The sequence below is a fragment of the Nerophis lumbriciformis genome, linkage group LG21, assembly GCF_033978685.3.
Source record: "Nerophis lumbriciformis linkage group LG21, RoL_Nlum_v2.1, whole genome shotgun sequence".
NCBI lineage: Eukaryota > Metazoa > Chordata > Actinopteri > Syngnathiformes > Syngnathidae > Nerophis > Nerophis lumbriciformis.
Window position 1 is genome coordinate 41,647,854 of NC_084568.2, and position 24,647 is coordinate 41,672,500.

At 40.4% G+C, this 24,647-nt stretch overlaps 1 protein-coding gene across 1 annotated transcript in view; it reads left to right on the plus strand.

Annotated features, from left to right (window-relative positions):
• The window catches only part of thsd7aa (thrombospondin, type I, domain containing 7Aa), a 237,267-nt gene that overhangs the window by 125,200 nt on the left and 87,420 nt on the right, over window positions 1-24,647 (plus strand). The window contains exons 6-7 of the mRNA XM_061982352.2: window positions 8,590-8,793; window positions 17,096-17,290. Coding sequence (XP_061838336.2) covers window positions 8,590-8,793; window positions 17,096-17,290 — 399 coding nt within the window. The remainder of the gene's footprint in view (window positions 1-8,589; window positions 8,794-17,095; window positions 17,291-24,647) is intronic.

Here is a 24,647-nt window from a genome sequence, read left to right on the forward strand (position 1 = left end):
TAAACTTACCTTAACCACTCGCTCATCTTTTCTTCATCCATCCCTTCGAGTTAGCTTTTATGATGACGCCGGCTGGAAAGGTCTCTTTTGGCAAGGTCTTCCTTTTGAATATCACCATGGGTGGAAGTTTCTGGCCATTAGCATGGCAAGCTAGAACCACAGTGAAGGATGACTTCTCATTCCCTGTGGTGCGAATATTCACCGTACGTGCTCCCGTTGTATCCACAGTGCGGTTCACAGGAATATCAGTTGCTGTGAAATAGTAATCCGTGTGCGGATGGAGAGATTGCGTCTTTTCATGAACCGGATCCCTGTCGTTTAGTAGGAGCCATTTTGTGGTCTTTACAGATGTAAACACACAAAGGAAATGAATCGTACGGTAATATCCGCGCGCTTTTTCTTCTTCTACGCGGGCGGGTGGTTGCTTACAGTAGAAGAAGAAGCGCTTCCTGTTCTATGGGGGCGGGTGCTTACCTTGGCGGTTGCTTGCGTAGAAGAAGAAGCGCTTCCTGTTCTACCGGGAAAAAAGATGGCGGCTGTTTACCGTAGTTACGAGACCGAAACTTTATGAAAATGAATCTTAATATTAATCCATATATAAAGCGCACCGGGTTATAAGGCGCACTGTCAGCTTTTGAGAAAATTTGTGGTTTTTAGGTGCGCCTTATAGTGCGGAAAATACGGTACTTTGTTCACACTCATTCCTGTTTGTCTGTAGATTGTGATTTAGAGCAGTGTTTCTTAACCATAGGGCATTGTTGGACCGCCAGCGCCACCAAAATACTGTGTGTTTCTCAGTACTCGCTACTCAGTTGTAATACACTTTTCCACCACTTGTGGCAGTAACGACAATATCAAACAGAAGGAAACTGGATCATGTGATAAAGCGCAAAAAATATAACTAAAGTGGTGAAGCTGTATTTTCTTTTGTACGTTTAATAAATGTATTGACAGTTCAGTAACGTCTTAGTTATTAATTTAGATTATTGATTCTCGCCCTACATCAGGGGTGCTCATTACGTCGATCGCGATCTACCGGTCGATCTCGGAGGGTGTGTCAGTCGATCACCAGCCAGGCATTAAAAAAATAGTCCTAAAAATGAGCGATCATAAATCTTCACTATGACGTCACTTTCGTCACTTGATTGACATTCACGGCACCCGAGGGTCTTCTGAGATGACGCTGGCTGCTGCCAGATCATTAAAATTACCGACTGGAAGGCGAGAAACACTTTATTTCAACAGACTCTGGTGCCGTACCTGTCGTCAAAACTCCAAAGACCGACTGCACAGTTGCACAATAAAAGCTCTGTTTCATCCTGCCTGCGCTACCAAAATAAGAGTCTCAGAAAGCTGGCGTGCACAAGCTAGCAAGCTACGGAGTTTGCCGACAATGTATTTCTTGTAAAGTGCACACAAAGGAGTACGGAAGCTGGACAAATAAAATGCCAAAAACCAACCACTTTCATGTGGTATTGGACAGAAAGGAGGACTTTTTTTCTCTTCCATTCGAAAATGCAGACGTTATCATCACCACTGTCTGATTCCAATCAATGCAAGTCATCACAATCAGGTAATACACCAACTTATATTCTTGTCTTCATGAAAGAAAGGAATCTATATGTGTTAAACATGCTTGTATTATCTTTAACCACCTTTAACTTGTTAACAATATTAACTATATGTGTTAAACATGCTTGTATTATCTTTAACCACCTTTAAGTTGTTAACAATATTAACTATATGTGTTAAACATGCTTGTTTTATCTTTAACCACCTTTAAGTTAACAATATTAACTATTTGTGTTAAACATGCTTGTTTTATCTTTAACCACCTTTAAGTTGTTAACAATATTAACTATATGTGTTAAACATGCTTTTATCTTTAACCACCTTTAAGTTGTTAACAATATTAACTATTTGTGTTAAACATGCTTGTTTTATCTTTAACCACCTTTAAGTTGTTAACAATATTAACTATGTGTTAAACATGCTTGTATTATCTTTAACCACATTTAACTTGTTAACAATATTAACTATATGTGTTAAACATGCTTGTTTTATCTTTAAACACCTTTAACTTATTAACAATATTAACTATATGTGTTAAACATGCTTGCATTATCTTTAAACACCTTTAACTTGTTAACTATATGTGTTAAACATACTTGTATTATCATTAAACACCTTTAATGTATTAACAATATTAACTATATGTGTTAAACATGCTTGCATTATCATTAAACACCTTTAACTTGTTAACAATATTAACTATATGTGTTAAACATGCTTGTATTATCATTAAACACCTTTAACTTGTTAACAAAAACATATATTTCATAAATAAGTAAATATAAATGATATATATGAATGAGGTAGATCCCCACGACTTGATCAATTGAAAAGTAGCTCGCCTGCAGAAAAAGTGTGATCACCCCTGCCCTACATAATTGTGTGTTGATTTATTTTGTCAGTTATTTCGGAGTCTCTTCTTATGCAGTATATGATTAGTATTTATTTTTCTAATCAGCCTGACCTAAGCCTATGGTTTGTGTGTTCAATAAATAATATTCATTGTGATTAACACACAACATTGGACAAGGTTGTAGACTGTGAGTAGGTTAGATATATTTATTAAACGCGACTAAAATCAAGAGTTTGATTACTTATTCAGTGTTAATATTTGAAGTGGGACCCGAGCCCCTCTGTAGTGGAAAGGTTGGGCCTCGTGGTCAAAAAGGTTACGAATCACTGATTTGAATGGTAATACTGTGTGTTAGGGTTGTACAGTATACCGGTACTAGCAGGCCCGGCCCTAATCAATCTGGCGCCCTAGGCAAGATTTTAGGTGGCTTTTTAGGTAGCTTCGTCTTTGACCTTTTTTTTTTTTACTTACAACTATACCTAATATATAAAGGGGTGGAAAAGTGACTATTACCTGCAGGGAAAATATTAGCTAACCAGAAGGCAATAATTTAAACAAAAAACACCTGCTTAAAAGATCTAATACAAATGTCCCTGAGGAATGTAAGGTGGGAGTACTGTAATTACCTAACGTTACATTATTATTTCCCATAACAATTTAGCCCCCTCCACAATATTAACCCGACGTTAAAACAGAACTAGCTATTTATTGATTAGCAATTGCCGAGTCATGTAACATTAGCTTAATGCTAAAAAGCCAGGTTACTATCACATTCTGTAACAGACAAATAATTTCATGTAGGCTAACGTTACCTACCTGCTACCTCTGTCTTTTCTCGTTTCTCCTCCTCTTCTTTTCTCTTTTTTCTTCCCTGGGCACCTGACAGTTTTGGCCGTTTTGACATCTTGTGTTGATTTTTTGATGTGGTGACGTCCAAAAAGAGTCATGATACGGGAAGGGAGGGGGCGCACCGTGCGGGGGGAGGAGGGGGGGCGTAATGTTGTAACAAATAATATTTCTATTAAATAGGCTTTACTTTGCATTTTAATTAACGTGAGATTATTTTTTGTATTTAGAAATAATAGTAACAACTTTTTTTTTTTTTTTTTCCTCCAACATTTGTGGCACTGGCGTGGCGCCCCCTGATGGACGGCGCCCTTAGCATTTGCCTATACGGCCTATGCCACGGGCCGGCCCTGGGTACTAGTATAGTATTGCGGTACTAATGAATCAAAAAGGGTACTATACTCTGTTTGAAAAGTACCGGTTCCCCATATTTTTTTTTTAACGGGCATCTCGTGGCGACAATGCTGGTTTTACGAGCAGAGGAGCATGTTCGGCAGCGCACACACAGAGTACTTACAGAAAAGGGAGAATGGACGCATTTTGGTGTAAAAAGTAAAGATAAAGGTGAAGTTATAACACTCAGGAAGAGCTGCTTTCATACATGGCAAGCTAGCTAGCGGCTAACATCCATCCACAGTGTTTTCGCTACTTCTAAATCACTAATCCTTGCCTCCATAGTGACAAAGTACGTTTCTTACAAGAAGCATTATCACTGGAGGACGAGGAATATCTAAACATGCTTCACTACACACCGTAGGACAGGGGTGCTCACACTTTTTCTGCGGGCGAGCTACTTTTCAATTGATCAAGTCGTGGGGATCTACCTCATTCATATATATCATTTATATTTACTTATTTATGAAATATATGTTTTTGTTAACAAGTTAAAGGTGTTTAATGATAATACAAGCATGTTTAACACATATAGTTAATATTGTTAATAAATTAAAGGTGTTTAATGATAATACAAGCATGTTTAATACATATAGTTAATATTGTTAACAAGTTAAAGATGTTTAATGATAATACAAGCATGTTTAACACATATAGTTAATATTGTTAACAAGTTAAAGATGTTTAATGATAATGCAAGCATGTTTAACACATATAGTTAATATTGTTAATAAATTAAAGGTGTTTAATGATAATACAAGAATGTTTAACACATAGTTAATATTGTTAACAAGTTAAAGGTGTTTAAAGATAATGCAAGCATGTGTAACACATATAGTTAATATTGTTAATAAATTAAAGGTGTTTAATGATAATACAAGAATGTTTAACACATAGTTAATATTGTTAATAAATTAAAGGTGTTTAATGATAATACAAGAATGTTTAACACATAGTTAATATTGTTAACAAGTTAAAGGTGTTTAAAGATAATGCAAGCATGTGTAACACATATAGTTAATATTGTTAATAAATTAAAGGTGTTTAATGATAATGCAAGCATGTTTAACACATATAGTTAATATTGTTAATAAATTAAAGGTGTTTAATGATAATACAAGAATGTTTAACACATAGTTAATATTGTTAACAAGTCAAAGGTGTTTAAAGATAATACAAGCATGTTTAACACAGTTAATATTAACAAGTCAAAGGTGTTTAAAGATAATACAAGCATGTTTAACACAGTTAATATTGTTTACAAGTTAAAGGTGTTTAAAGATAATGCAAGCATGTGTAACACATATAGTTAATATTGTTAATAAATTAAAGGTGTTTAATGATAATACAAGAATGTTTAACACATAGTTAATATTGTTAATAAATTAAAGGTGTTTAATGATAATACAAGAATGTTTAACACATAGTTAATATTGTTAACAAGTTAAAGGTGTTTAAAGATAATGCAAGCATGTGTAACACATATAGTTAATATTGTTAATAAATTAAAGGTGTTTAATGATAATGCAAGCATGTTTAACACATATAGTTAATATTGTTAATAAATTAAAGGTGTTTAATGATAATACAAGAATGTTTAACACATAGTTAATATTGTTAACAAGTCAAAGGTGTTTAAAGATAATACAAGCATGTTTAACACAGTTAATATTAACAAGTCAAAGGTGTTTAAAGATAATACAAGCATGTTTAACACAGTTAATATTGTTTACAAGTTAAAGGTGTTTAAAGATAATGCAAGCATGTGTAACACATATAGTTAATATTGTTAATAAATTAAAGGTGTTTAATGATAATACAAGAATGTTTAACACATATAGTTAATATTGTTAATAAATTAAAGGTGTTTAATGATAATACAAGAATGTTTAACACATAGTTAATATTGTTAACAAGTTAAAGGTGTTTAAAGATAATACAAGCATGTTTAACACTTATAGTTAATATTGGTAATAAGTTAAAGGTATTTAAAGATAACACAAGCATGTTTAACACATATAGTTAATATTGTTAACAAGTTAAAGGTGTTTAAAGATAATACAAGCATGTTTAACACATATAGTTAATATTGTTCACAAGTTAAAGGTGTTTAATGATAATACAAGCATGTTTAACGCATATAGATTCCTTTCTTTCATGAAGACAAGAATATAAGTTGGTGTATTACCTGATTCTGATGATTTGCATTGATAGGAATCAGACAGTGGTGCTGATAAGGTCCGCATTTTCGAATGGAGGAGAAAAAAAGTCCTCCTTTCTGTCCAATACCACATGAAAGTGGTTGGTTTTTGGCATCTTATTTGTCCAGCTTCCGTACTCCTTTGTATACACTTTACAAGAAATACATTGTCGGCAAACTCCGTAGCTTGCTAGCTTGTGCACGCCAGCTTTCTGAGACTCTTATTTTGGTAGCGCAAGCAGGATGAAGCAGAGCTTTTATTGTGCAACTGTGCAGTCGGTCTTTGGAGTTTTGACGACAGGTACGGCGCCAGAGTCTGTTGAAATAAAGTGTTTCTCGCCTTCCAGTCGGTAATTTTAATGAGCTGGCAGCAGCCAGCGTCATCTCAGAAGACCCTCGGGTGCCGTGAATGTCAATCAAGTGACGTCATAGTGAAGATTTATGATCGCTCATTTTTAGGACTATTCTTTAATGCCTGGCTGGTGATCGACTGACACACCCTCCACGATCGACCGGTAGCTCGTGATCGACGTAATGAGCACCCCTGCCGTAGGAGGATACAATAGCTCACCGGTAAACAAATGCCATGGGTGGATCTACACCTGACATCCACTGTAATGATACCAAGTACAGGAGTCTATCTAGTCGATACTACTGCGATGACGTCGATATTTTTTAATCCTCGCAAAATCTGTTTTTAATAAGACAAGAGTTAACGAGGAAGACAATTCTCTGAGCGGCTGCTGTGCTGAAGGCACTGATTGCCGAGCAGCTGAAAGTCTGACCCTCGTTCCGTCCCGCACCAGGAAGAGAGGACATGACTTCAAAATAAAAGTCAGGAAGTGGAAAGATGGTTCGTACATTACAAGTGATTTTAAAATCTATTATCTATGAACCAATAAAACATGTTTTTATTCAATATGTTTAATTTATGTTCTTCCAAGCTCCTTTTTAATCTCAAATGTGTCAAAGCGTGATTGTTTTCATGCTGCCTTCCATCAAAATGATGCCTGCTGCTCTGACAGGAGACCTTTGTAATCTCACACACACACACACACGTCTACAGTGTGTGTGGGTGTGTTACATGCCTCGTCCTCCCCCTCCGAGATAAGCCTCCATCAGGGGTCTACACACACCTTCACCAAAGTGCAGGATGAAAAAAAAAAAAGGTTTAGAGGAGACCAAAAGACAAAAATGATTAGAAAAAAGGTTCAATTCTGACGCCTCCATTTCTTCTGCTGCCTTATCTTGTGTGAGCAGAAGTATGGATTAGTAAGTGAGGGACCTTGGAAGGGATGGAGATGACACATTCCTGATCACCTCGACGCTAGCAATGACCAATGTAGTACCAGTGTACTACTACGCAATCTTACAGTAGTACACTCTCCAAATGTACTAGTACATACTCCAAATGGAGTAGCACACACTCCTAATGTTTTAATACACCATCCCGTTGAAGTAGTACACACTCTAAATGTATCAGTACGCACGCTAAATACACAAATACAGTCTGAATGTAGTAGTCTACGCAAAATGTACTTCTACACTCTCCAAATATACTAGTACACACTCCAAATGTACTAATATACAATTTAATTGTAGTGTTACGCACTCTAAATATTATAGTACACACTCCAAATGTACTAATACACAATTGGTGTGTGTGTGTGTGTTACTACAAATGTATTAGTGCGCACTCCAAATATAGTAGTGCACACTCAAATGTATTAGTACGCTCTCCAAATATAGTAGTGCACACTCAAATGTATTAGTACACTCTCCAAATATAGTAGTACGCTCTCCAAATATAGTAGTGCGCACTCAAATGCATTAGTACACTCTCCAAATATAGTAGTACGCTCTCCAAATATAGTGGTGCGCACTCAAATGCATTAGTACACTCTCCAAATATAGTAGTGCACACTCAGATTTAGTAGTACGCACTCCAGAATATAGTAGTGCACATTCAAATGTATTAGTAAGCTCTCAAAATATAGTAGTGTGCACTCAAATGTATTAGTACGCGCTCCAAATATAGTAGTGCACACTCAAATGTATTAGTACGCGCTCCAAATATAGTAGTGCACACTCAGATTTAGTAGTACGCACTCCAGAATATAGTAGTGCACATTCAAATGTATTAGTACGCTCTCCAAATATAGTAGTGTGCACTCAAATGTATTAGTACGCGCTCCAAATATAGTAGTGCACACTCAAATGTATTAGTACGCTCTCCAAATATAGTAGTGCACACTCAAATGTATTAGTACGCGCTCCAAATATAGTAGTGCACACTCAAATGTATTAGTATGCACTCCAAATATAGTAGTGCACACTCAGATTTAGTAGTACATACTAAGTATTGCAGTACACATTTTAAATGTAGTACTACACATTCCAAATGAAAAAAAATTGTTTCTAGGAGGTTAAAGTTTAGAAGTTTTCTTGGCCACTCCAAGATCTTCCTTTTGCTTCTACTTATTATTATTCTTTGTTGTGTATTTCAGATTATTGTTATACTTGTACTTAAAGAATGAATTTTTTTTTTCTTCATCAACTCTTTAATTTATAATTTTTAATCTATTTGTGCACATTTAATGCGAGATGTTTGGTTCAAATAAAGATAGCATGAAGTAATATGTGTAGGTAGTACAGGTGTAAAACACAGTAACTAGTACTAGTTGTCGTGATGTATTTGGAGTTGATGATGTTTATCTCGGAGCAGGTTTCAAGATGAGGAAGAGGAAGATCGTGAACGGTCCACCAGGTGGGACAGGTAACTGTCCTCACCTGGTGGAGGCCATCCCGTGTGAAGATCCAAGTTGTTTTGATTGGTTGCTGCTCAGACTGGACTCGTGCGTTCCTGACAACGACAAGGACTGTGGACCAGGAACCCAGAATCCTCAAGTTCAGTGCGTCAACAGCGACGGTGAGTTTTTTTATTTTCTTTCTGTCAAATTACTAAGAACAAAAGCAAAAAAAGTATCGGGCCTGCTCAGCGCAATGTGAGCAAGAGCACTTATTAAATATCATACGTTGATGACTGCATGTTTTATTATAGAACACATGAACCAACTAAATCAGCAGAGCGAGCGCCGTATACACACTACTGAAATAGTGTGTATAAGAATGTTTCAGTAGTGTGTGTGAGAGAAAAGCATTTCAGTTGTTTGTGAGAGCATTTCAGAGAGGTAATTCTGAATAATGTCCCTAACGGCCCGTGTGTGTGTGTGTGTGTGTGTGTGTGTGTGTGTGTGTGAAAAAGATTTCAGTTTATGTGAGAGCATTTCAGTAGTGTGTATAAAGGGTTTCAGTAGTGTGTATAAGAGTGTTTCAGTAGTGTGTGTGTATAAGAGTGTTTCAGTAGTGTGTGTGAGAAAAAGATGACTGCATGTTTTATTATAGAACACATGAACCAACAAAATCAGCAGAGCGAGCGCCATATACACACTACTGAAATAGTGTGTATAAGAATGTTTCAGTAGTGTGTGTGAGAGAAAAACATTTCAGTTGTTTGTGAGAGCATTTCAGTAGTGTAGTAAGAGGTAATTTTGAATAATGTCCCTAACGGCCCCTCATAGTGTGTGTGTGTGTGTGTGTGTGTGTGTGTGTGTGTGTGTGTGTGTGTGTGTGTGTGTGTGTGTGTGTGTGTGTGTGTAGGTGTGTGTAGGTGTGTGTGTGTGTGTGTGAGAGAGAAAAAGATTTCAGTTTATGTGAGAGCATTTCAGTAGTGTGTATAAAGGGTTTCAGTAGTGTGTATAAGAGTGTTTCAGAAGTGTGTGTGTGTGTGTGTGTATAAGAGTGTTTCAGTAGTGTGTGTGAGAAAAAGATGACTGCATGTTTTATTATAGAACACATGAACCAACAAAATCAGCAGAGCGAGCGCCATATACACACTACTGAAATAGAGTGTATAAGAATGTTTCAGTAGTGTGTGTGAGAGAAAAGCATTTCAGTTGTTTGTGAGAGCATTTCAGTAGTGTAGTAAGAGGTAATTCTGAATAATGTCCCTAACGGCCCCTCATAGTGTTTCAGTAGTGTGTGTGTGTGTGTGTGTGTGTGAGAAAAAGATTTCAGTTTATGTGAGAGCATTCCAGTAGTGTGTATAAGAGTGTTTCAGTAGTGTGTGTGTATAAGAGTGTTTCAGTAGTGTATAAGAGTGTTTCAGTAGTGTGTGAGAAAAAGATTTCAGTTGTTTATGTGAGCGCATTTCAGTAGTGTGTATGAGTGTTTCAGTAGTGTGTGTGAGAGGTAATTCTGAATAATGTCCCTAATGGCCCCTCATACCATCATTTTCATGCTCATGTTCCTAATATTGACTGCTGATAGACTCACATTCTCAATGTCAGCAGAAACAGTCCTGTGCTGCTAAAATATGTATGATGCATGCTTTTAATAATCTCTGATCATTTTCATCTTCAAATTATGTATTATTTTCATCTTTTGTTACAAAATAGGAAAAGCAAACCATTATTGTACGTTAAAAAAACAATAGAATGTACTCTGAGAGAATTTTTCCTTTTTGTTTTTAATATTCTAAGAGCATGATGTTGGTCCTGGCCTGCTAAAAAAAAATAAGTAGAAGTATACACTGTAAGCAAAATGTAGGAATTAGCAGAGGTGGGACCAAGTCATTGTTTTGCAAGTCACAAGTAAGTCTCAAGTCTTTGCCCTCAAGTCCGAGTCAAGACAGGCAAGCCCCGAGTCAAGTCCAAAGTCAAGACTGGAAAGTCTCAAGTCAAGTCCTAAGTCCTGCATTTTGAGTTTCGAGTCCTTTCAAGTCCTTTTAACCACAGACTAATATATTAACACAGATTGTGTATGCTTTTCAAACGCTGTATTTATTTATTAAAACAAGTGCATTTTAAATTGCAGGAAAGACATTGCACTTTATAATAGCACTATTAACCAGTCATTTGAAACATTAACTCATTCCTTTACAGAACAAACACATTGAAAAATAAATGTACTTATTTGTACAAAAGTGTTAACATTGAAAAAACATGACATATACGTGAACATAACAAAAAAGTTGTACTTTTTATACGTCAGGGCCCTATGCTGCATTGCATTTGCAAAAGACCAAATTAGCCAAGAGTCTGTCAGTCATTTGTGCACGATGGGGGCGTAGTATGATGCCACCATGGCGGAAAACTCGCTCCACTGGAGCACTGGAGGCAGGCACTGCCAAGACTCTCATGGCCACTCGGAACAGTGAAGGAAGAGTCTTCATGTTCAATGCCCAGAACAAAAAGGGGGGAGAGAGTTGTTTTGGGTTGGTGCACTACTTGTAAGTGTATCTTGTGTTTTTTATGTTGATTTAATTAAAAAAAGAAGAAAATATATATATATATTTCTTGTGCGGCCCGATACCAATCGATCCACGGACCAGTAGCGGGCCGCGGCCCAGTGGTTGGGGACCACTGAGGTAAACAACCAACAGTATGTCAGAAAGCTAGCTAAAACGGTACACATATTCATAATATAGTATACATTTGAACTGACCTTTATTTGACTATTTTTGTCTTTTTTTAGGTGGCTAAAATACGCGGTGCTGCTGACCGCCGTCTAACGTTACGTGTGATATATTGACTAACGTAACCCTGCTTGAAAAAAATCACTGAACAAAAAGTATGAATAAGGTAGTGAACTGCAACAGATTCCCGTGTTTGCAATAACGTTATAACGTTAGCAGTGAGTTTACAGCCTCACTGATTTAACTACACAGCAAATAAAAGTCACGTTACTTAGCCAATAAACGTTCAAAACTTACCGTTCTTTGTGCAACTTCAAATGCCGGACGAAGTTGGAAGTTGTTGCCTCTCCATCAGTCATTTTCGAACCGCATGTGTTGCATACTGCAAACCGTTTTGTGTTGACCACCTCGTAATTTTTATACCCAAACAAAATGATTTTAGGTATCATTTTTTGTTCACTGGCGTGTGGTTTGGACATGTCTTCTTCGTTGGTTGTCCTGCAATTTGATTGGATGAATGCTGTGTGATGAAAACAAAGTAGATGTAATTTGATTGGCTGTTGTACTGAGAGCACACCAGCTGACACACGCAACGCTGATAGACAAGTACACAATGAAAAATACGGAGCGCTCCCGAATAACTTTTTCATCTTTGGGTTTTGGGGAAAGTAGCAAGTCATGTCAAGTCATGTCAAGTCAAAAGGCTCAAGTCCAAGTGAAGTCACAAGTCATTGATGTTAAAGTCTAAGTCGAGTTGCAAGTCTTTTTACATTTTGTCAAGTCGAGTCTAAAGTCATCAAATTCATGACTCGAGTCTGACTCGAGTCCAAGTCATGTGACTCGAGTCCACACCTCTGGTAATTAGTGATGTCAAACCATTAATCTTCTAAAATGTGGATTAATCACAGGCTATTACTCATCTAAATAATTTAAGCAAACAGGGACCCCGATATTTTCAGACAAATATGTTATTAGTAATAGAGTGGATTGCATCGGGAGTTTCGCTCTATTCACTAAGTTCTGTTCAAGGACAAAACCGTGAGCAAGCCCTGTGTTTTTGTCTTTGCAAATGTACACATGTTGTATCTTATTTAGTTTCGATGGTGAGGAGAGGTGTCAGGAAGGAGACGAAGCAAGAGTGGACGTCTAAACACACTTTTAGGTTAACTTTCAGTCTCATTGGACAACGCCCAAACAACTCCGCCAGGAAGGGGCAGCAAGGGGGACAAAAGTATGTGACCATAGGGACAACCGGGAGAGATTTTATAGGGTACAGTCTTCTCTCCAGCGCTGGCATTGCTATGATTTGTACTTACTCTATTTGTAGAATAAATTATTAATCTTCAATGCTTCTTATTCAGACAAAAGACTTCATCAAGTCTGATTCAATGCCTTGCATCAACTCAGTTGAATGTTGCAATAGTACAACATATGAGTTGGGAAATTGTGTTAGATGTAAATATAAACGGAATACAATGACTTGCAAATCATTTCCAAGCCATATTCAGTTGAATATGCTACAAAGACAACATATTTGATGTTCAAACTCATAAACTTTATTTATTTTTTTTGCAAATAATAATAAACTTAGAATTTCATGGCTGCAACACGTGCCAAAGTAGTTGGGAAAAGGGCATGTTCACCACTGTGTTACATGGCCTTTCCTTTTTAACAACACTCAGTAAAGGTTTGGGAACTGAGGAGACACATTTTTGAAGTGGAATTCTTTCCCATTCTTGCTTGATGTACAGCTTAAGTTGTTCAACAGTCCGGGGGTCTCCCTTCTGCTATTTTAGGCTTCACATTTTCAATGGGAGACAGGTCTGGACTACAGGCAGGCCAGTCTAGTACCCGCACTCTTTTACTATAAAGCCACGTTGATGGAACACGTGGCTTGGCATTGTCTTGCTGAAATAAGCAGGGGCGTCCATGGTAACGTTGCTTGGATGGCAACATATGTTGCTCCAAAACCTGTATGTACCTTTCAGCATTAATGGTGCCTTCACAGATGTGTAAGTTACCCATGTCTTGGCCACTAATACACCCCCATACCATCACACATGCTGCCTTTTACACTTTGTGCCTAGAACAATCCGGATGGTTCTTTTCCTCTTCGACGTCCACAGTTTCCAAAAATAATTTGAAATGTGGACTCGTCAGACCACAGAACACTTTTCCACTTTGTATCAGTCCATCTTAGATGAGCTCAGGCCCAGCGAAGCCGGTGGCGTTCCCGGGTGTTGTTGATAAACGGTTTTCGCCTTGCATAGGAGAGTTTTAACTTGCACTTACAGATGTAGCGACCAACTGTAGTTTATGACAGTGGGTTTCTGAAGTGTTCTTGAGCCCATGTGGTGATATCCTTTACACACTGATGTCGCTTGTTGATGCAGTACAGCCTGAGGGATGGAAGGTCACGGGCTTAGCTGCTTACGTGCAGTGATTTCTCCACATTCTCTGAACCCTTTGATGGTGAAATCCCTAAATTCCTTGCAATAGCTGCTTGAAAAAGGTTTTTCTTAAACTGTTCAATAATGTGCTCACGCATTTGTTGACAAAGTGGTGACCCTCGCCCCATCCTTGTTTGTGAATGACTGAGCATTTCATGGAATCTACTTTTATACCCAATCATGGCACCCACCTGTTCCCAATTTGCCTGTTCACCTGTGGGATGTTCCAAATAAGTCTTTGATGAGCATTCCTCAACTTTATCAGTATTTATTGCCACCTTTCCCAACTTCTTTGTCACGTGTTGCTGGCATCAAATTCTAAGTTAATGATTATTTGCAAACATCAAATATGTTGTCTTTGTAGCATATTCAACTGAATATGGGTTGAAAATGATTTGCAAATCATTGTATTCCGTTTATATTTACATCTAACACAATTTCCCAACTCATATGGAAACGGGGTTTGTAAAAGTAAAAGGAAGAAAGTCAATTCATGACCAATATTCCCCCAAAAAAGACTTCAGTGGATGTGAAATTTGAGCAGACTGTTTCTGCATGGACAAACAAAGCGGCGATTTCAAGGACGACGTCTTGCAGTCACTGGAAGGACAAGCTTTATCTGCCGCAAGGAAGCCATTAATTGAAGTCCCCCAGCCCTCCGTCCTCTCACAATATTGATCTCCTGTTGTCTGGTCCAGATGAGAATAGATCACATTTTCCCCTGAGCTTTCTGTCCGCGTCTTTGGAAACGAGTCATTCCTGCTCGTCCATCACAGCTGAACTCCTTCAATGATGAACTGGGATGAAGAACCGAGGACAGCCCGTCCAATTGCACTTGCTCAGTCATATAATCCACTATAAAACTCAGGTTAATCCAACCGTGTTGACATCATCTCATGTAGTGTGTCCAGACTAGACTGGTTGCCAATCAAATGTAGGACCAGTAAGTCCAGCAGTGTAGGAGACAAACTACAGGATGTGAACTGTCAGGTTCAAACACTGATGACATCTATTACCGTATTTTCCGCACTATAAGGCGCACCTAAAAACCACAAATTTTCTCAAAAGCTGACAGTGCGCCTTATAACCCGGTGCGCTTTATATATGGATAAATATTAAGATTCATTTTCATAAAGTTTCGGTCTCGCAACTACGGTAAACAGCCGCCATCTTTTTTCCCCGTAGAAGAGGAAGTGCTTCTTCTTCTACGCAAGCAACCGCCAAGGTAAGCACCCGCCCCCATAGAACAGGAAGCGCTTCTTCTTCTACTGTAAGCAACCACCCGCCCGCGTAGAAGAAGAAAAAGCACGCGGATATTACCGTACGTTTCATTTCCTTTGTGTGTTTACATCTGTAAAGACCACAAAATGGCTCCTACTAAGCGACAGGGATCCGGTTCATGAAAAGACGCAATCTCTCCATCCGCACACGGATTACTATTTCACAGCAACTGCCTAAAGACTTTCAAGAAAAGCTGGCTACTTTCCGTGCATATTGTAAAAACAAGATAGCTGAAAAAAAGATCCGGCCAGAGAACATTATCAACATGGACGGACGAGGTTCCACTGACTTTTGATATTCCTGTGAACCGCACTGTTGATACAACGGGAGCACGTACGGTGAATATTCGCACCACAGGGAATGAGAAGTCATCCTTCACTGTGGTTCTAGCTTGCCATGGTAATGGCCAGAAACTTCCACCCATGGTGATATTCAAAAGGAAGACCTTGCCAAAAGAGACCTTTCCAGCCGGCGTCATCATAAAAGCTAACTCGAAGGGATGGATGAAGAAAAGATGAGCGAGTGGTTAAGGTAAGTTTAAGTTTACGCGAAGAGGCCGGGTGGCTTTTTTCAGCAGCTCCGTCCATGTTGATATACGACTCCATGCGCGCCCACATCACGCTGGTTTTTAATATATTATTAAAGTTTGACTGACCTATCTGACTGTTTTTTTGACATTCCTTTAGCGCAGTTAGATGCGGCTTATAACACGGGGCGCGTCTTATAGGTGGACAAAGTTTTGAAATATGCCGTTCATTGAAGGCGCGGCTTATAACCCAGGGCGCCTTATGGTGCGGAAAATACGGTAATCAGACAAGAAGCAAGGAATCAATAAGAGACAGAGTTCAATTTAGCTCATGAGGAGAACGCATGGAGCCGGACCCTTAGTCACAGTCTCGCCCTACGCTCTAAGGTCCAGCTCTTGCATCCCTCTTTTTATTCAGGAGTTCCACAGTCAACAATACTAAGGCCGCTCTAAAAGGAGTGGTCACATATTTTATGCAAAGCTGGTCCAGGACGCGCGATACGTGACGGAATGTTCTGGGGGGCCTTGTGCTTTCGCCCCGTCACCGCTTCGTCTGCGTGTTGGAATCTTATCTTGTTGAGGTCCTTGAAGTCTCTGCCTCGTCCGTGTGCCGTCATCCCATCTTCGCTGAAGTCGGTTGAAGTCCTTGGCTGTTGGCGGGCTCAAACAAAGATAACATCTACATCTGAGGCCACCCCTCAGACAAGAAGTATTTGCCCTTGCTCACATTAGAAAAAGTCCAACTTGAGCACAATAGCTAAATAACTAAAGCAACGGACTTTAAGCATACTAAAGTTAGTGTGATAATATATACATAATTATTCTAACATTTATGACCAGAGTTCGTACGGTCATTAGAAACCTGGAGAAGTCATGAAATTTTAAAACTCAATTTCCCGGTATAGAAGTTTTAGAAAATACTATTTTTCAGAAGTCATGGAAATCCTCCTTTTTTTTCAAGAAACTTGTCTCAAAGGGGGAAATTAGTTTTTCAATACAGCCCGTCCAAGCAGGGGTAGTCAGAACAGGAAGAGCACCAGTGTGAGCGGCACCGGGAACAATGTGGGTGAAGTATTCTGCCCTACGACACATCGGCAGTGACTAGGATTGCGGAAGCTGGGATCGAACCGAAAACCTTTTAAATTTTCTGGCCGGTCTGGCTCAGCTCCCTCTTTAGCATGATGGAATGCGCTGGTCCCCCTGTCCATCTCACGATCCACTCTTCCCTCACTTTTGTGAACGCCCAGAGGTACTTGGACTCCTTCACTTGGAGAAGGACCACATCCCCGACCCGGAGATGACACTCCGCCCTTTTCTGGATGAAAACCTCGGACAATTCACCCAACAATTCAAATGAGGTTCCAATAAGGTGGTCTCTGCAGACGACCCTTTACCAGTAGAGTAGGCGTGGCCGGGGGAGGAGCCTGTAGTACGGAGAGTTTTGAACGGATGCCGATAACCGGATTGTTGACCCAATGTTTGTTTTTGTTGTCACAAGGCCAGCATGTGGAGCGCCAACTATGCCGGGATGCCATCCTTCCCATGCCAGTCATCTGTGAGGTGCCTTGCCCGAAGGACTGTGCACTCAGCCCTTGGACTTCCTGGTCCCTCTGCTCCCACACCTGCTCTGGGAAAAACACAGAGGGCAAGCAGACCCGAGCTCGCTCCATCTTGGCGTATCACGCAGCGGAAGGTAAGAAGCTGCACTTCAAGAGCAACAACATTAATATTCCTACGCAATTCACCATACCTAAACTTCTCGGAATAGATAAAACAAGGAGACGAGTATCTTGACTGTTGTTTTTGTTTCCAAGTGAAATAAACATGTTTGGTTCTTCTGGTTGTCTCTGCATCACAAACTTCCACAAGACTGAGACGCATTCTTACTTGAATTTATATTTGCAGTGTCAAATTCACTAGCTTTATCTTCACTGCCGTCTTTGGTGCATCCATCTTATGGCACGTAAATATTCCATAGTGTGACACACAGTACAGGCCAAAAGTTTGGACGCACCTTCTCATTCAATGTGTTTTCAGTTATGGTTAGAGGAGGGAGTTGTGACGGCACAGAACCACAAGGGGGTCAGTGTTTCCCACAGGACAGGCATCTATTTGTGGTGGTGTGGTCGTGGGGCGGGGGGTGACGGCGGCAGCGGCGATGACCAAGAAGAACGCGGAGTTGAAATATATAAGTACAACACTTTATGTACATATTTAGCTCATTAAAATTACCGACAGGAAGGCGAGAAACACTTTATTTCAACAGACTCTGGCGCCGTACCTGTCGTCAAAACTCCAAAGACCGACTGCACAGTTGCGCTAACAAAATAAGAGTCTCAGAAAGCTGGCGTGCACAAGCTAGCAAACTACGGAGTTTGCCGACAATGTATTTCTTGTAAAGTGTATACAAAGGAGTACAGAAGCTGGACAAATACGATGCCAAAAACCAACCACTTTCATGTGGTATTGGACAGAAAGGAGGGCTTTTTTTCTCCTCCATTCGAAAATGCGGACGTTATCAGCACCACTGTCTGATTCCTATCAATGCAAGTCATCAGAATCAGGTAATACACCAACTTATATTCTTGTCTTCATGAAAGAAAGGAATCTATATGTGTTAAACATGCTTGTATTATCTTTAAACACTTTTAACTTGTTAACAATATTAACTATATGTGTTAAACATGCTTGTATTATCTTTAAACACCTTTAACTTGTTAACAATATTAACTATATGTATTAAACATACTTGTATTATCATTAAACACCTTTAATTTATTAACAATATTAACTATATGTGTTAAACGTGCTTGCATTATCATTAAACACCTTTAACTTGTTAACAAAAACATATATTTCATAAATAAGTAAATGTAAATTATATATATGAATGAGGTAGATCCCCACGACTTGATCAATTGAAAAGTAGCTCGCCTGCAGAAAAAGTGTGAGCACCCCTGAGTTACACCCATCTGAACAGGTCAGCCACCTGTTTAAAGCCCGATCACAGTTGAAATCTTGAAATGAAGGGCCTTTAATGGCCAAAACATTAACCTGGACAACATTTTAACAGCTGGTTGGCTCAGATTGTATTATTTTCTTTGCATTCACATGCTGCAGTGGACAGTGGACAATTTAGCTTCATTATTAATGCAGTATCTGAAGCACCGTCTCCACGTGTGTTTATTGACAACAGGGTTATAACCTGGACACGTTAGCTCGTCGGTATTGTAACACGTGACGTGACAACAGCGGCGGTGTTAATGAAGCAGCGTCAGGCTGCTCACCGTTAGTGAAACGCTCGGTGAAATCGCGGATTAACGTTAAATATATGACGAGCCGCGAGCGATCTACCTATAACCTATATTACCCTCCTATTTTGATCCGGTCGGTCCGTTCTTTTACTCCGCCGTCTTCTTCTTCTTCTTCTTCTGGCCCACCAGGTGAATTAAGTGCTATTGGCGGAGTTACAATGCATAGTAGGCTACCGCCACCTACTGCACCGGAATTGTAACTACAAGCTACATTCACAGACAGTCCCATTGCTTTTATGAGCGGTCGAGCGAGTCAAAAGCCGAAAAATCCATTTGTGGCGAACGTAATTCTTTCGTGGCGGGCCGCCACAAATAAATGAATGTGTGGGAAACACTGGGGGTAATATTGCTCTATGTATTTATTATATATATATATATATATATAATACAATTTCATTAAACAACAAAGGAATGGAGTGTGACAAAACCCAAAGAGGTGTATGGTGTAAGACTATGTGTAGGAATTAATTGCTGAGTGTTTACCAGAAGTGATGAGTGAGAGGCGAAAGATCAGGAGGACAAGGCAGAGTTCGGAGGTCGTAAGGCGAGCAGGAGGCCGGGGGCTAAGCGGGACGTCAACAGGTCCGTGTCCAAAGCGAGGGGTCGAAATCCAAGAGGCAGGGGTGGAACAAGGAATGATGAGACACACCGCAACGTCAACGCAGGAACGCTGGGCTGCAGTAGGATCGACAAGGATGACAGGAGACAATCAAAAATGACCGGGGAAGAGAAACAGAGAGAGAGAGAGCAAGATATGCATCAAGCATGTAGATCGCTTCCTGTACGCCAGCAGAAGGTTATGTTCCGGCGAGGGATGGCAGGTTGTGCAGGCTTTTGAAGGCAGGTCTGATCATCAGCTCCAGGTGTGCAGATTGATTGCAGCTGTTCGCTGCAGCTGTTCGCTGCATGTTCACAGATTTTCTTTATTTTCATGACTATTTACATTGTAGATTGTCACATCAAAACTATGAATGAACACATATGGAGTTATGTACTTAATCTTAATCTTTTTTTGCACATTATTATGAAAAAAAAATCCTCTAAAAGTAGTGTTTCCTCGCCATTGTTGGACCGCCAAAAATATGTTTTTTTCTCAGTTGCGGTCCGTAAATAGCCACCCTTTGCTCTGATTGCTGCTTTGCACACTCTTGGCATTCTCTCCATGAGCTTCAAGAAGTAGTCACCTGAAATGTTTTTTGTACATAACTCCACATGTGTTCATTCATAGTTTTGATGTGACAATCTACAATGTAAATAGTCATGAAAATAAAGAAAACACATTGAATGAGAAGGTGTGACCTGTACTGTACATAATGTTCATATTAGTATAATTTACATTTTAGTATGTACTCTTAACAAAATAATTTAAAGTAATTGATTCCATGATTCAGTGACGACAACATACGGCAGTAAAAAATACTTTTAGCCACAGTATGAACCACTGTAGTCAAAATATAGAATAGAATATAATAGAATAGAAAGACTTTATTGATCCCTGGGGGAAATTCAGCACCACAGTTCGCTCACAATAGACAATAATAATAATAAATAATATAATATATATATAATATATTATATAAATAATATAAAAATATTCTACATATACTACATATACTCTACATTTAAGTGCAGTCAAGAAGGAACATATGCTATATCTTTCTTTTGCACATTATTATGAAAAAAAAAAAGATTTTACTGGAAATATTCAAGGCAACACTAAGCCCATCCATCCATCTTCTTCGGCTTATCCGAGGTCGGGTCGCGGGGGCAGCAGCCTAAGCAGGGAAGCCCAGACTTCCCTCTCCCCAGCCACTTCGTCCAGCTCCTCCCGGGGGATCCCGAGGCGTTCCCAGGCCAGCCGGGAGAGATAGTCTTCCCAGCGTGTCCTGGGTCTTCCCCGTGGCCTCCTACCGGTCGGACGTGCCCGAAACACCTTCCTAGGGAGGCGTTCGGGTGGCATCCTGACCAGATGCCCGAACCACCTCATCTGGCTCCTCTCCATGTGGAGGAGCAGCGGCTTTACTTTGAGCTCCCCCCGGATGACAGAGCTTCTCACCCTATCTCTAAGGGAGAGCCCCGCCACTCGGCGGAGGAAACTCATTTCGGCCGCTTGTACCCGTGATCTTGTCCTTTCGGTCATGACCCAAAGCTCATGACCATAGGTGAGGATGGGAACGTAGATCGACCGGTAAATCGAGAGCTTTGCCTTCCGGCTCAGCTCCTTCTTCACCATAACGGATCGATACAGCGTCCGCATTACTGAAGACGCCGCACCGATCCGCCTGTCGATCTCACCATCCACTCTTCCCCCACTCGTGAACAAGACTCCGAGGTACTTGAACTCCTCCACTTGGGGCAAGATCTCCTCCCCAACCCGGAGATGGCACTCCACCCTTTTCCGGGAGACAACCATGGACTCGGACTTGGAGGTGTTGATTCCCATCCCAGTCGCTTCACACTCGGCTGCGAACCGATCCAGTGAGAGCTGAAGATCTTGGCCGGAGGAAGCCATCAGGACCACATCATCTGCAAATAGCAGAGACCTAATCCTGCAGCCACCAAACCAGATACCCTCAACGCCCTGACTGCGCCTAGAAATTCTGTCCATAAAGGTTATGAACAGAATCGGTGACAAAGGGCAGCCTTGGCGGAGTCCAACCCTCACTGGAAACGTGTTCGACTTTCTGCCGGCAATGCGGACCAAGCTCTGACACTGATCATACAGGGAGCGAACCGCCACAATAAGACAGTCCGTTACCCCATACTCTCTGAGCACTCCCCACAGGACTTCCCGAGGGACACGGTCGAATGCCTTCTCCAAGTCCACAAAGCACATGTAGACTGGTTGGGCAAACTCCCATGCACCCTCAAGGACCCTGCCCAGAGTATAGAGCTGGTCCACAGTTCCACGACCAGGACGAAAACCACACTGTTCCTCCTGAATCCGAGGTTCGACTATCCGGCGTAGCCTCCTCTCCAGTACACCTGAATAGACCTTACCGGGAAGGCTGAGGAGTGTGATCCCACGATAATTGGAACACACCCTCCGGTCCCCCTTCTTAAAGAGAGGAACCACCACCCCGGTCTGCCAATCCAGAGGTACCGCCCCCGATGTCCACGCGATGTTGCAGAGTCTTGTCAACCAAGACAGCCCCACAACATCCAGAGCCTTAAGGAACTCCGGTCGTATCTCATCCACCCCCGGGGCCTTGCCACCGAGGAGCTTTTTAACTACCTTGGCAACCTCAGCCCCAGAAATAGGAGAGCCCACCACAGATTCCACAGGCCCTGCTTCCTCATAGGAAGACGTGCTTGTAGGATTGAGGAGGTCTTCGAAGTATTCTCCCCACCGAGCCACAACATCCGCAGTCGAGGTCAGCAGAGCACCATCCCCACCATACACGGTGTTGACACTGCACTGCTTCCCCTTCCTAAGCCAAATCATTGAAATCCTTTAAATGCAGTGTTTTCTCGCCATTGTTGGACCGCCAAAAATATATATTTTTCTCAGTTGGGGTCCGTATGGGCTAAGTTGTAATACACTTTTCAACCACTTGTGGCAGTCATGACAATATCAAACAAACTGGAGAAGTCCGGAGCTAAAGTCATAGAGAAGTTTCTTAAACGCAAAAAATACGACCAAAGTGGTAGCTGTATTTTCATTTGCAGTTTATTCAAGATACATACAGGTAAAAGCCAGTAAATTAGAATATTTTGAAAAACTTGATTTATTTCAGTAATTGCATTCAAAAGGTGTAACTTGTACATTATATTTATTCATTGCACACAGACTGATGCATTCAAATGTTTATTTCATTTAATTTTGATGATTTGAAGTGGTAACAAATGAAAATCCAAAATTCCGTGTGTCACAAAATTAGAATATTACTTAAGGCTAATACAAAAAAGGGATTTTTAGAAATGTTGGCCAACTGAAAAGTATGAAAATGAAAATTATGAGCATGTACAATACTCAATACTTGGTTGGAGCTCCTTTTGCCTCAATTACTGCGTTAATGCGGCGTGGCATGGAGTCGATGAGTTTCTGGCACTGCTCAGGTGTTATGAGAGCCCAGGTTGCTCTGATAGTGGCCTTCAACTCTTTTGCGTTTTTGGGTCTGGCATTCTGCATCTTCCTTTTCACAATACCCCACAGATTTTCTATGGGGCTAAGGTCAGGGGAGTTGGCGGGCCAATTTAGAACAGAAATACCATGGTCCGTAAACCAGGCACGGGTAGATTTTGCGCTGTGTGCAGGCGCCAAGTCCTGTTGGAACTTGAAATCTCCATCTCCATAGAGCAGGTCAGCAGCAGGAAGCATGAAGTGCTCTAAAACTTGCTGGTAGACGGCTGCGTTGACCCTGGATCTCAGGAAACAGAGTGGACCGACACCAGCAGATGACATGGCACCCCAAACCATCACCCAACCATGCAAATTTTGCATTTCCTTTGGAAATCGAGGTCCCAGAGTCTGGAGGAAGACAGGAGAGGCACAGGATCCACGTTGCCTGAAGTCTAGTGTAAAGTTTCCACCATCAGTGATGGTTTGGGGTGCCATGTCATCTGCTGGTGTCGGTCCACTCGGTTTCCTGAGATCCAGGGTCAACGCAGCCGTCTACCAGCAAGTTTTAGAGCACTTCATGCTTTCTGCTGCTGACCTGCTCTATGGAGATGGAGATTTCAAGTTCCAACAGGACTTGGCGCCTGCACACAGCGCAAAATCTACCCGTGCCTGGTTTAGGGACCATGGTATTTCTGTTCTAAATTGGCCCGCCAACTCCCCTGACCTTAGCCCCATAGAAAATCTGTGGGGTATTGTGAAAAGGAAGATGCAGAATGCCAGACCCAAAAACGCAGAAGAGTTGAAGGCCACTATCAGAGCAACCTGGGCTCTCATAACACCTGAGCAGTGCCAGAAACTCATCGACTCCATGCCACGCCGCATTAACGCAGTAATTGAGGCAAAAGGAGCTCCAACCAAGTATTGAGTATTGTACATGCTCATATTTTTCATTTTCATACTTTTCAGTTGGCCAACATTTCTAAAAATCCCTTTTTTGTATTAGCCTTAAGTAATATTCTAATTTTGTGACACACGGAATTTTGGATTTTCATTTGTTGCCACTTCAAATCATCAAAATTAAATGAAATAAACATTTGAATGCATCAGTCTGTGTGCAATGAATAAATATAATGTACAAGTTACACCTTTTGAATGCAATTACTGAAATAAATCAAGTTTTTCAAAATATTCTAATTTACTGGCTTTTACCTGTACTTGATTAGTATGTATTTTTGTAATAAGCCTGACTTAAGCCATGGTAATATTCTTTGTGATAAATGTCAAAATTGTAAACTGAGTATTATTGAATATTTATTTGATATATGTTCAAATCAAGAGTAAGATTACTAATTCAGTGTTAACATTTGAGTGGGCTCCGGGGCCCCTCTGTAGTGGAAAAGTTGGGCCCCCGGGTGCAGAAGGTTAAGAAACCCCGCTCTAAAGAATGGAATAGAAAATATTTTATTATGATATAAGTATGCATTAGTTTAAAACCACGCAAAAATATGTCAATCATCCCAATAACGCTGCCAACTCACCAAGCTGCCAATCAAAATCACACTTTTCTTGGTTTTTGGGGCCAGAAAAGGAGCAGATGGTTCACGCCTGGTTTGGCAGCGCTTCCAGATGATTCCTTCTGGCCCCACTATCATCGCATTAAGTCTTGTCTCACT